Source organism: Hordeum vulgare, chromosome 4H (genome assembly GCF_904849725.1).
Source record: "Hordeum vulgare subsp. vulgare chromosome 4H, MorexV3_pseudomolecules_assembly, whole genome shotgun sequence".
NCBI classification, from domain to species: domain Eukaryota; kingdom Viridiplantae; phylum Streptophyta; class Magnoliopsida; order Poales; family Poaceae; genus Hordeum; species Hordeum vulgare.
Genome location: NC_058521.1, coordinates 398,150,856 through 398,162,741, shown reverse-complemented (window position 1 = coordinate 398,162,741; position 11,886 = coordinate 398,150,856). Strand labels below are relative to the sequence as shown.

The following is an 11,886-nucleotide window of genomic DNA, read 5'->3' as shown; positions in this document are numbered from 1 at the left end:
GGTGGAGAGCTCACGAGATTCGCACGATAACAAAATACGGCCGAGTTCAGTCAGCTGGCGCGGTAGAAAGAGAAGAGAAACCGGTGAGCAGACTAGTGGCGTGCATCAGTTACAGTCCTGGTTTGACCAGGTGGGACATGTGCACACAGGTGCAGGCGCAGCGGGCGGTGGGGCACCACGGTAAAAGCGAGCGAGAAGAGCGTGCCGCTGCGCAAAAAGTTATTGCGGCCTCCATCCGGGCCGGCCCAAGCCTACTAGTACTAGTACTGTCAGCCAGGCAGCGCTCCTCCTCGTTTTAAACGCTCCCTCCTCTCTCCATCACCTCTGCAGCTCTGCTCTGTGCGCTCGACTCGCACCCGCACCACCACCACCGCCGCCGCCGTCGCCGTCGCGTATACCCAGGCCATATCTACACCGCCCCCCCCCCTTCCCCCGCGACCCAGCGCCGTCGACCCCTTCCGCCGCCCGGGCTCCAGGTACCGCACCGCTCTTGCGCCCCTGCATGTCCCTCGTTTTCCTTACCTTCTTCTCTGCAGTTCCACGGAGGGAGATGCGCTGCGAGTGCTTGTTTTCTGGACTAGACCTTTTGGTTTACTTCTTCCCTCCTGCATTCCTTTCGGTTAACGCAACCACAGATGACTTATGTGCGGCACTAGGGCCGGTTTTCTCAGCCAGCGCTCCTCAATTCACGTTTCTAGTTGTAACCCGTCCACTATTATCTCCTAAAACGCCCTGGTCCTCACTAATTTATAACTAAACGATTCTATGCTTGTACACTCCATTACTGCCCTTTCAAGGTTTTTTGTTTTTGGAAACAAAAATGGCAAGGCACAACACAACCCACTGGCTTGCAACCAGGAAAGCCAACAGTTTCCAGTAATAATGAGTCTGCCACCTGCTGGCAACAGGAACACCAAACACTAGGTTTGCTCTGCACAAGAAAATACTGCCCTATAAGCTCAAAAGAAGGAGGCCATACAAATTGTGTTCTAATCACAAAATAAGTGTCAAATTTGAACTGAAGCCACGACACTTATTTTTGGACGGGGGAGTATTTGTTAGCTATGTACAATTTGTATGGCCATGCATCAAATTATTTCTTCTACAGACTAGTTCTAATAGGCAAAAAATAAAAAATTTGGTTATGTTCACAATGATGCAGAGGCCGGGAGTTTAACCTCCTTTTCAAAAAACTATAGACTATGTGTTACCTACATTTTTTTTCCTGGTTGAATAGTATCGATCTAGCACTAGCAGAGTAGCGGTAAAGCATCTATGCCATGATGCCTTTAGTATAGCACACAAGTACTGCACAGTGCAAGTTTTTTTGTTTTTTCTTTAAAAGAAAAAACACACTTCTACTACGCTAACAATTGCTAAAACGTCTAGAAAAACCAAGCAATGCTACAGACGGAGACACTGGTTTTGATGAGCTTTCAAGGGCCGGAAAGGCGTCAACTCTGAACTCTTGAAAAATCATGTCTCGAGCATTGGTTTTGGAGGACTGAACACTACTCGATTCTTCCATGAGATTTAAAATATGACACGTCTAACTTGGTACTACTCAGTAAACAGTTGCACGCCAACCTACACCTTGTAGTAAGTAAACAATGCTGCGGCCACCCTGGGGTCCAATTGCATGTGCTCTGGATCTTCTCCCACACGCTAAGCATCTCCTTGCACTGCCCTAGCTTCCCGACTTCACATTCACATAGTTAGGCTAGACTGGTTCACATTTGCTTTTATTTGTGTCACTTTTCCTTTAACCTTTTTTAGTTTAGGTGGGATTCTCTGATCGAGCAGCAGCTTTTTATATTAGCAATTACCTTGCATACTGCGACTTTTTATCCTGAAAAAATATGAATGAACTTCATATGTGTTGCTAATTGATTAGCTCAAAAACTGACGGTAAGGCTGCTGCAATCATGTAAGATCTGACTGCTTGGACTGTGAGCTTAAGCGTGCTGTCCTCTACAGTATACTTAGCCTGTCTTAGTTAAGCTGAGCTCACTTTAACAAAGTGCCGCATGATGTGGTTTCCTGATGTTGGAAACGAGCCTTCATGTCTAAACATATTTGGTTTGTGGTAATCGTACTTTGGTGTTCCATTCAAGAAAGTTGTATGTGAATATGTGATATGATGTGCTCATCTTGGAGACCAGTATTGATGAGCTTTAGTTTCCTTCCTGCATCCCCTTTCTCTGCTTTATTGATGCCTTCCGGCTTTTACATCATTGCATCTCGACCCTACCACTATGTTTTTATTTTACTTTTAGTTACTTTCTTGTGCAACTTTTTATTTCATGTTTGTATTGCCTTTAAATGAGTGCCGTTCTTTGGATGCATAATTCTTGTCCCTGGTGTTGATTAGCTATTATTCATTTGTTAATCCCGTGATTTGACAATGCTTCAGGATCATAGGGAATCATCTCCGTAGTGAATAAGAAGGTTCAGTAAAGGGCTTGTTGCAAAACCAGCCTAGAGTCTTCCCATGCATAATTTCCGATCATTCACACTCCTCGGTTTCCTCCGCTTTATTTGACTTCCTTTAAAAAAGAAGCAAGCTGCACTGGCTTCAAATACAAGTTTATAAAATTCTCAGGCTTCAGTAGGAATATTTTTCTTTTGATAGTGCTTTCATGGCATGACCATGTGGGGCTTTGCCTTTGTGGTTTGTTCTTCCCGAGTCCTCATTACGTCTTCCATAGGCGCGCACATCTGCATATTCGCACATGGAACTGTGTTTCCTCCCACACTCCGCGTGCACACACACATATCTGATGTCATTGCTTGTAGTTTTATAACGAGTTAAAGGCAAACAGAGTTATGTTTAAAGTTATTCTTTCAGTTTATCATATTTTAGCACTAAAATCTTCATTTTCATTGCAGCTGTTTGATTACTACATTGGCGTAAACAGATGAAGTTGTCGCCCATTTAGTCACGTTGACTCCAAGATATTCTCTAATGGGTTACCTAAATCTTAGAGGCTCTTTGCTTCCATTGCTCTGTCTGCATCTGCTCCTATCACTATTCATCTCATTGGCTACAGCAGACATAGCCTCTGAGAAGAAAGCTCTCCTTGCTTTTTCCTCGGCAGTCTACCATGGCAAGAAGCTCAACTGGGGTCAAAACATCTCACTGTGCTCATGGCATGGTGTAACATGCGCAGAGGATCGATCACATGTATTTGCCCTTAGGGTACCAGCTGCTGGGCTGATTGGTGCAATTCCTCCAAATACTCTTGGCAAGCTTCTCTCCCTTCAAGTGTTAAGCCTGAGGTCTAATCGGTTGAGCGGAAGCATTCCTTCTGATGTCACCTCACTCCCTTCTTTGCGTTCCATATTTCTTCAGCATAATGAACTGTCAGGAGATTTGCCTTCCTTTTTTTCTCCAGGCCTCATTACCCTTGACCTTTCCTATAACTCCTTTACAGGGCAAATGCATACAAGCTTGCAAAATCTTACTCAGTTATCTATCCTGAATTTGGCAGAAAATTCTTTGTCTGGACCTATTCCTGATCTCAAACTTCCAAGCTTAAGACAATTAAACTTGAGCAATAATGAGCTGAATGGCTCAATTCCTCCCTTCCTCCAAGTATTCTCAAATAGCTCATTCATGGGGAACCCTGGATTGTGTGGGCCTCCTCTAGCTGAATGTTCTATTCTTCCTTCGCCGACACCCTCGTTACCACCGTCACAAATATTGCCACGACGTGGAAAGAAAGTGGCTACTGGATTTATCATTGCGGCTGCTGTTGGAGGCTTTGCTGTATTTCTGCTAGCTGCTGTGGTTTTCACCGTGTGCTTTTCAAAGAGGAAGGATAGGAAAGAAGCGGGACCGGATTACAAGAGCAAGGGCACCGATGGTGCAAGGATTGACAAACATAAAGGGGATGTCAGCAGTGGTGTCCAAATGGCTGCCAAGAACAAGTTAGTTTTCTTGGAGGGATGCAGTTACAACTTTGACTTGGAAGACTTGCTGAGAGCTTCTGCCGAAGTCCTTGGCAAGGGGAGCTATGGAACTGCCTACAAAGCTTTACTCGAGGATGGCACTATAGTGGTTGTCAAGAGGCTCAAGGATGTTGTGGCAGGGAAGAAAGAATTTGAGCAGCAGATGGAGCTTATCGGGAGGGTAGGCAAACATGCAAACCTCGTGCCCCTACGTGCTTACTACTTCTCAAAGGATGAAAAGCTTGTGGTTTATGAATTTGTTACTACTGGCAGCTTTTCAGCCCTGCTACACGGTACGCTAATGCATTTCACCGCTGCATAATTTTTGCCTAAAGATCCATTGTTTTGTTAGCATAACACAAACATGCCTGTCAATATCATCCCTGACCTAGCGAAATTTACATGATAGCAAGCTATGATATGTAGGAGTAGAATATACACATATGGCTGCATGCATCCTGAGGGGCCCGTTCCTCCTTTTCCAAAAAAAAGAGTAGAATATATACATTCATGAACTTAATTTTCTAATTCTGTTTAGAGGACTCCCCTACATTTCTGATTATCCATTCATTGAAGATGGCTCTAATTGTTTAGCAAAAAAAAAAAAAAAAGCATTTCTGATTAAAGTGCTGATGAACAGGCATTAAGGGTATTGTGGAGAAGACCCCATTGGACTGGAATACGAGGATGAAGATCGTACTTGGAACAGCACATGGTATTGCACACATCCATGCGGAAGGGGGACCCAAGCTTGCTCATGGCAACATCAAGTCCACCAATGTGCTCCTCGATCAAGACCACAACCCTCACGTCTCAGACTACGGGATGAGCACTCTGATGAGTCTCCCTATCAACACCTCCCGTGTGGTGGTCGGCTACCGCGCTCCGGAAACCTATGAGTCCAGGAAATTCACCCACAAGTCGGACGTCTACAGCTTCGGCGTGCTCGTCATGGAGATGCTGACTGGAAAAGCCCCCCTCCAGTCGCAGGGGCAAGAAGACGTGATCGACCTGCCCAGGTGGGTGCATTCCGTGGTCCGGGAGGAGTGGACCGCTGAGGTGTTCGACGTAGCGCTGATGAAGTACCATAACATCGAGGATGAACTGGTGCAGATGCTGCAGCTGGCCATGGCCTGCACGTCCCGGTTCCCGGACCGGCGCCCCACGATGGCAGAGGTGATCAGGATGATCGAGGACCTCCGGCAGTTCACCGCTTCCGAGAGCCGTGCCTCTTCCAATGAAAACCCGAGGGATTCCAATCCTCCATCGGCGTAATGCTGGGTGTGGCTGGCGACCCTCCATCGGGGTTTGTTCGTCCAGAAGCAGCTCAAGCACTGGCTTGTATTCCATGAACAATTGTTGTATCCTTATAACTGTGCCGATACTCCATGCGTGCAAGTTAATTGGTAGTCTGTTTAACATGTAATCTTAATACGTTGCCTCTGCTCGTGGGCTTTGTCACTCAGTGATCAGACATTGTTGTGTCAATTGACGACACTGGTTATCTTTTACTACCTGCTTGCAAGTAGCAGATGCGCATACATGACTTTGATTATCTTCTAAGTATTACCCTTGCCCCTGCCACAGCCACCTCCTCCATCCCCCCCTCTCCCCTCGTCGTCCCTAGAGGTGGTCGCCGGGAAGCCCATGCGCCGCTGGTGAAGTGGGGTGGCAGGAATCTCACGTCCCGCGGCTGTGACATGGCTGCCTGGAGGGGCTGTACAAGGCGGCGTGAGATCTTCCTGTCGCGGTTGCTCCTCCCGGCATCGCTCCGGTGACAATGTGGAGATGGCAGACTCGGCTAGGATGTCATCTACGGCGTAAGGACCCATGAGCGGCGGTTCCGGGCGGTGACATCCCCTCTGTCGGGGATGATGAGTCAGGAAGTCATTGTGTTCTCCTTCGTACGGATTTGGATCACGAGGCTTGTTGATCCTAGATGTGGTTGGAGCTGGAGGTGGGGATTTAAATCAGAAGAAATCCCTAGTCGGCATTGGTCGGAGACGACGGTGGCGACTGAAAGTGCAATGATGTCCTTATATCACATTTTGATGTTGACGATAATGTATATGTAGAGAACTAAATGTGTTTATCAAGTAAATCTTAGGTATTAGTCCTCAAGTGACAGTAGGTGTGGATCACACACGCATGTAATTGATATGACTTAAGGAAGAAGGAACAAAGAGGTTTACCGGTCTCACTTTCTTTTGTTCTTGAGTATAGGGATCCGACATTATTAAGAGGGAATGTGATAGAGTTAGTAAAAGACATGATCAAGTGAAAAGTGCAAGCAACGGCCGAGCTCCATGGAGCTTGATATTTTTCTTTCAATGGAAATACTTTTTCACACTTCAAATAAATATGAAAAATGTATACATATAGACATATGTTTGTAGTATACATGTGTAAAATTTCATAAACATACATGTTAATATGTGATGTATACAAAAAAGGACAAATACATGGAGTAAAATATGCCTTTTTCTTTTTTTTGAGACTGATATTTGTCTTTTTTAGCATGCAAATAGTCAAATTAGTTGACGAAATTTTATACGTATTTAAAGAACATGCACATGTATTTATGGAAAAAGATTTAACATTTTTTGAAACTTTTAAGTATATTTTGATTTTGATTTTGCAAAACGGGCTCCATGGATCGCGGCCTCGACAACGCCATACTCATGCTAAGTCATTGCAAACTCCTTGCTTCTTCTAAAGCACTCGTTTTATTGAAACAATAGTGGTCAAATCTTTTCACACTTGCTTTCCACCAATGCCACATTTCATACTCGGGTGGCCGGACGTCCGAATCCTCTGCTGGATGTCCGGGCCTTCCTCAGTGCTCGGATATCTAGCCACCCCAGATATCTAGCTCCACCTATCGAGTGTGCTGCTGAATTCGCAAGTATAGTGTCGGATGTCCGGGTCGCCGAATATCCACGGCACCCCCCCCCCCCCCCCCCGCGCGCGCGCGCGCGGGAAATCCGACCTGCCAAGTCCAGTAGCTTGGCCTTCCTAGTGGTTGTATACGCCGGATGTCTGCGCCCATGTAGGATGTTCGGGCCGCTGGATATCCAGCCACCCCCCCCCAAATTCCAACCTGTCATGTCCAGTAGCTTGGCCTTCCTGGGTATACTCCGGATGTTCGGTCCTTCACTCGAGCATCGGATGTTCGGCTCAGCCCCTCGGATATCCGGCTCCTCTAGTTTTCCCCTGTCCTCCGACTTCCCGTCTAGGAGCATCTCCACGCCGGATGTCCGGCCTGTCACTAGTACTTACACTACAACGACCATACTTGTTCCTCCACTATATATAGCCTTCTGCCACCACGAGATAAGGTTGACCATTCACTTTGAGATAACCCTAGAACACATATTTCTCTCTCTGACATCCTCATACACCCAATCCATGATCCCGGAGGCATTTGAGATTTTTAAGTGCTCCAATCAAGTGATAAATCCTCTCATTGCCCTTCTCTTGGCCAAAGAAATTTGTGATTTGAGCAAGTCTCGAGATTTTCGCCATCGTTCTTATTACTCTTGGAGGTTGGAGACTCCTAGGCGGTAGGAGTTCTTCGGTGAGGAATCAACCATTGGGATTACCCCCGGAATGTTTGTGAGGGTTTGGAGACCACCCCAAGGTCTACCACTAGTGGTTGAGAAATGCCCTTGTGGTGTTGTCTCAAGGAGAGAATAGGGTGAGCCTTCGTGGCGTCGGTGTGCCTTCATGGTAACGTCCACCTCTCTAAACGGTGACATAACTTTCCTCCATGGAAATGACCATCGGCATGCATCCTCGTCTCTCGAGTTGTCGTTATTCCTAATCCTAACTCCCTGCTTGTGGTTACTTGTCTCTCTGTACTTAATTGTATTACATTGTGCTTGCGTATCTAATTAGTTGTTGCTTTGTTAGTCTACTTAGCACTGTTACCATCTTAGCAATTGTTAGGCTCACTTTAATATCCCGCAATATAGCCTAAAATTGCTAAGTAACAATTAAAATTTAGAACTGTACCTATTCACCCACATCTAGGTCCATCTCGACCCTTTCAATTGATAACAGAGCCTTGTGCTCTAATCATGTGGCTTAACCGCCCTAGAGCGAGATGGATTTGAAAGGTAACCTTACTGGTACATTTCCGCATGATAAGGGTGCAACTTCTTTGGAACTGCACAAATCCTTCACTTCTGAGGATTTGAAACAGACCCTTACTAAGCAAAAGGAGGAGCATGATGCATGAGGCCTTGGTCAAAATGAGGTTGGATGCGTTGGTTGCTGATACGTCTCCATCGTATCTACTTTTTCTAACGCTTTTGCTCTTGTTTTGGGCTCTAATTTGCATGATTTGAATGAAACTAACCTGGACTGACGATGTTTTCAGCAGAACTACCATGGTGTTGTTTTTGTGCACAAATAAAAGTTCTCGGAATTGGACGAAACTTCATGGAGATATTTTATGGAATAAAATAAAAATACTGGAACCTAGACCCACTGGAGGGGAGGCCCCAGGCGCCCACTAGGCACGAGGGCGTGCCACCCCCGTGGTGCGGACTGGTGAGTAGTGGGCCCACGGGGCTCGGCTGACCCTAACTCCAACACTGTAAATCATATTTTTGGAGGAAAAAAATAGGAGAGGAAGTTTCATTGCATTTCACGATACGGAGCCACCGCCACCTCATATTCTTCATCGGGAGGCCAAATCTGGAGTCCGTTTGGGCCTCCGGAGAGGGGAGTCTTCGGTCATCATCATCATCAACCCTCCTGAAAGGACGTGGATGTCGCCTAGAGGGGGCGGGGGTGAATAGGCGCTTTAAAATAATTAGGGTTTAGGCTTGAACAAATGTAGAATAAAACTAATGTTTAATTTGTCAAGCACAAAACCTAAAACAACTAGGCTCACCTATGTGCACCAACAACTTATGTTAAGCAAGATAAACAACTAAGTGATAACAAGATATATGACAAGAAACAATAATGGCTATCACAAAGTAAAGTGCATAAGTAAATGGTTCGGGTAAGAGATAACCGAGGCACGCGGAGACGACGATGTATCCAGAAGTTCACACCCTTGCGGATGCTAATCTCCGTTTGGAGCGGTGTGGAGGCACAATGCTCCCCAAGATGCCACTAAGGCCACCGTAATCTCCTCACGCCCTCGCACAACGCAAGATGTCGTGATTCCACTAAGGGACCCTTAAGGGCGGTCACCAAACCCGTACAAACAAGGTTGGGGCAATCTCCACAACTTAATTAGAGGCCCCAACAACAACACGAAGCTTCATCACAATGGCATATGGCTTCGAGGTGACCACAAATGCTTGGGGCAATCTCCACAACTTAATTGTAGACCCCGACGCTTGCCCGGAGCTTTACACCACAATGATTGAGCTTCGAGGCACCACCAAGCTTCTAGGGGTACCAAGTACCCAAGGGTAATAAGCTTCTCAACTTCTCACTTCCACGTATCACCGTGGAGAACTCAAACCGATGCAACTAATGCAATAGCAAGAACACACGAAGTGGTCAAGTCCCTCACACTCAAATCCCTCCACAACAGCAAAAGCTATGGAGAAATATGAGAGGAAGAACAAGGAGCTCACAAAGAACTCCAAGATCAAGGTCCAAGGGGTTCCCCTCACAGAGGAGAAAGTGATTGGTAGAGATGTGGATCTAGATCTCCTCTCTCTTTTCCCTCAAGAACTAGCAAGAATCATTGGATGGATTGAGAGGTAGCAAACTCTAAGAAGGTCAACAATGGGGGAAGAACACGAGCTCAATGGTTGGATAAGGTCCAATGGGGAAGAAGACCTCCTTTATATAGTGGGGGAAAGAATCCAACTGTTACCCCCACTCACAGCCCGACCGGAGCGGTACTACCGCTGCTAGGAGCGGGACTACCACTGCTAGAACGTCCGAGGGAGCGGTAGTAAAAAACTACTACCGCTCCAGGAGCGGTACTACCCCTGGCACCAGGAGCGGTACTGTCGCTGGATACTGAAACTGCTATAACTTTCGCATACGAACTCCGAATCGAGCAAACTCAAGCTTGTTGAATTCACGATGACAAGAGCTATCCAACAGCAACCTCTATGAATGAAGAACCGGAAAAAACTTCCAACATAAAAAACATCATAGAAGATGCATATGGACTCCATTTTCGATAATCTCGAGCTTGTCATGAAGATGACCATAAGCTCTAAAACTCACAAAGAGAAACACCAAACAAGAACCAAGAAATATGATGCAAGGATGCAAATGGTTTGAGCTCTCAACGAATGATACGATCAAGCTACTCACTTGAGATCCACCCCTTGATAGTACGGCAAACTATCCTACAATAGAAAAACCTATCAAGGGAAAACCTATACCTTGCACCTAGTCCTCTTGAGATAGATGATGATGATCTTGGCTTCCTCAAGATGGACCACCTTTCTTGATTTCTCCCCATACTCACTATGGGTGAGCCACTCTTCATCACATTCTTCGCAAGTCCATTTCCACCACAATGGACGGCAAGCTTCAAGCATGATATCTTCGTGATGCTCCACTTGAACTTGCACACCGCAATCTTGATGACGATCACCACTTGATGTCATCCTTCATAGGTTGAATGAGATCTTCCTCTTGATGCAAACCCATGGAAACACAACTAACCCCACATAGAACTCTCACAAAGACATGTATTAGTACACAGAAGCGTTATGGACAATGCTTACCATACCATGTGATCACTTGATCCTTCTCGGTAAATCTTGTACGCTTTGTGTGTTGATCATCTTGATTTACTCTCTGCTTAGTCTTGATCAACCTTGCGTATTTATGACAAATCTTTGGATAATACTTTGAATACCACCTTGGTCATCATATAAACTCCTTGAAACCAACAGATGGACTTCAAGAAGTGCCTATGGAAAAATCCATCGAATATAACTTAAGGCAACTATTAGTCAATAGGGATTGTCATCAATTACCAAAACCACATATGGAGAAATATGCTCTAACACCTCCATCGTCGCCAATTCCATGATGCTCTCCACCGGGAGTGAGTAATTCCTTCGTAGGATTGCTGGTCGGTGAGGAGTTGGATGAGATTCATCATGTAATCGAGTTAGTTTTGTTAGGGCTTGATCCGTAGTATCCACTATGTTTGGAGATTGATGTTGCTATGACTTTGCCATGCTTAATGCTTGGCACTAGGGCCTGAGTGCCATGATTTCAGATCTGAATCATTTATGTTTTCACCATTATATCTATGTTCTTGATCTGATCTTGCAAGTCATATGCACCTACTATGTGTTAGGATCTGCATACCCCAAAGTGACAATAATTGGGATTCTTTTCGGTGATTACCGTTGTATGAGGAGGTCATGTATTCACTATGTGTTAATGCTTTGTTCCGGTTCTCTATTAAAAGGAGGCCTTAATATCCTTTAGTTTCCTTGTGGACCCCGCTGCCACGGGAGGGTAGGACAAAAGATTTCATGTAAGTTCTTTTCCATAAGCACGCATGACTATTAACGGAATACATGCCTATAGTATATCGATGAACGGGAGCTAGTTCTGTGTCACCCTAAGTTATGACTGATACATGATGAATATCATCCAACAATATCACTGATCCAGTGCCTACGAGTTTTCCACAAATTGTTCTTGCTAAGTTCCTACACTTGCTACTGCTACAAAACTGCTATCACTGTTACCGTTACTGCTGTTACTGTTACCACTGCTATCAAAACTATCATATTCCTGTGCTACCGATCACTGTGTTGCAGATACTAAATCTCCAAATGTAGTTGAATTGACAACTCAGCTGCTAATACCTGCAAATATTCTTTGGCTCCCCTTGTGTCGAATCTATAAATAGGGGTTGAATACTCTACCCTCGAAAACTATTGCGATCTCATATACTTGTGGGTTATCAAGAACGTTTTCTGG

The 11,886-nt window shown here is 45.4% G+C and overlaps 1 protein-coding gene across 1 annotated transcript; it reads left to right on the top strand.

Annotated features, from left to right (window-relative positions):
* The first annotated feature begins 308 nt into the window (after positions 1 to 308).
* On the top strand, positions 309 to 5,462 carry LOC123448720 (probable inactive receptor kinase At5g58300). Its single transcript, XM_045125700.1, has 3 exons — positions 309 to 476; positions 2,890 to 4,244; positions 4,592 to 5,462. The coding sequence occupies exons 2-3, from the start codon at positions 2,966 to 2,968 to the stop codon at positions 5,224 to 5,226; spliced, it is 1,914 nt and encodes a 637-aa protein (XP_044981635.1). The 5' UTR covers positions 309 to 476; positions 2,890 to 2,965; the 3' UTR covers positions 5,227 to 5,462.
* Positions 5,463 to 11,886: the final 6,424 nt, after the last annotated feature.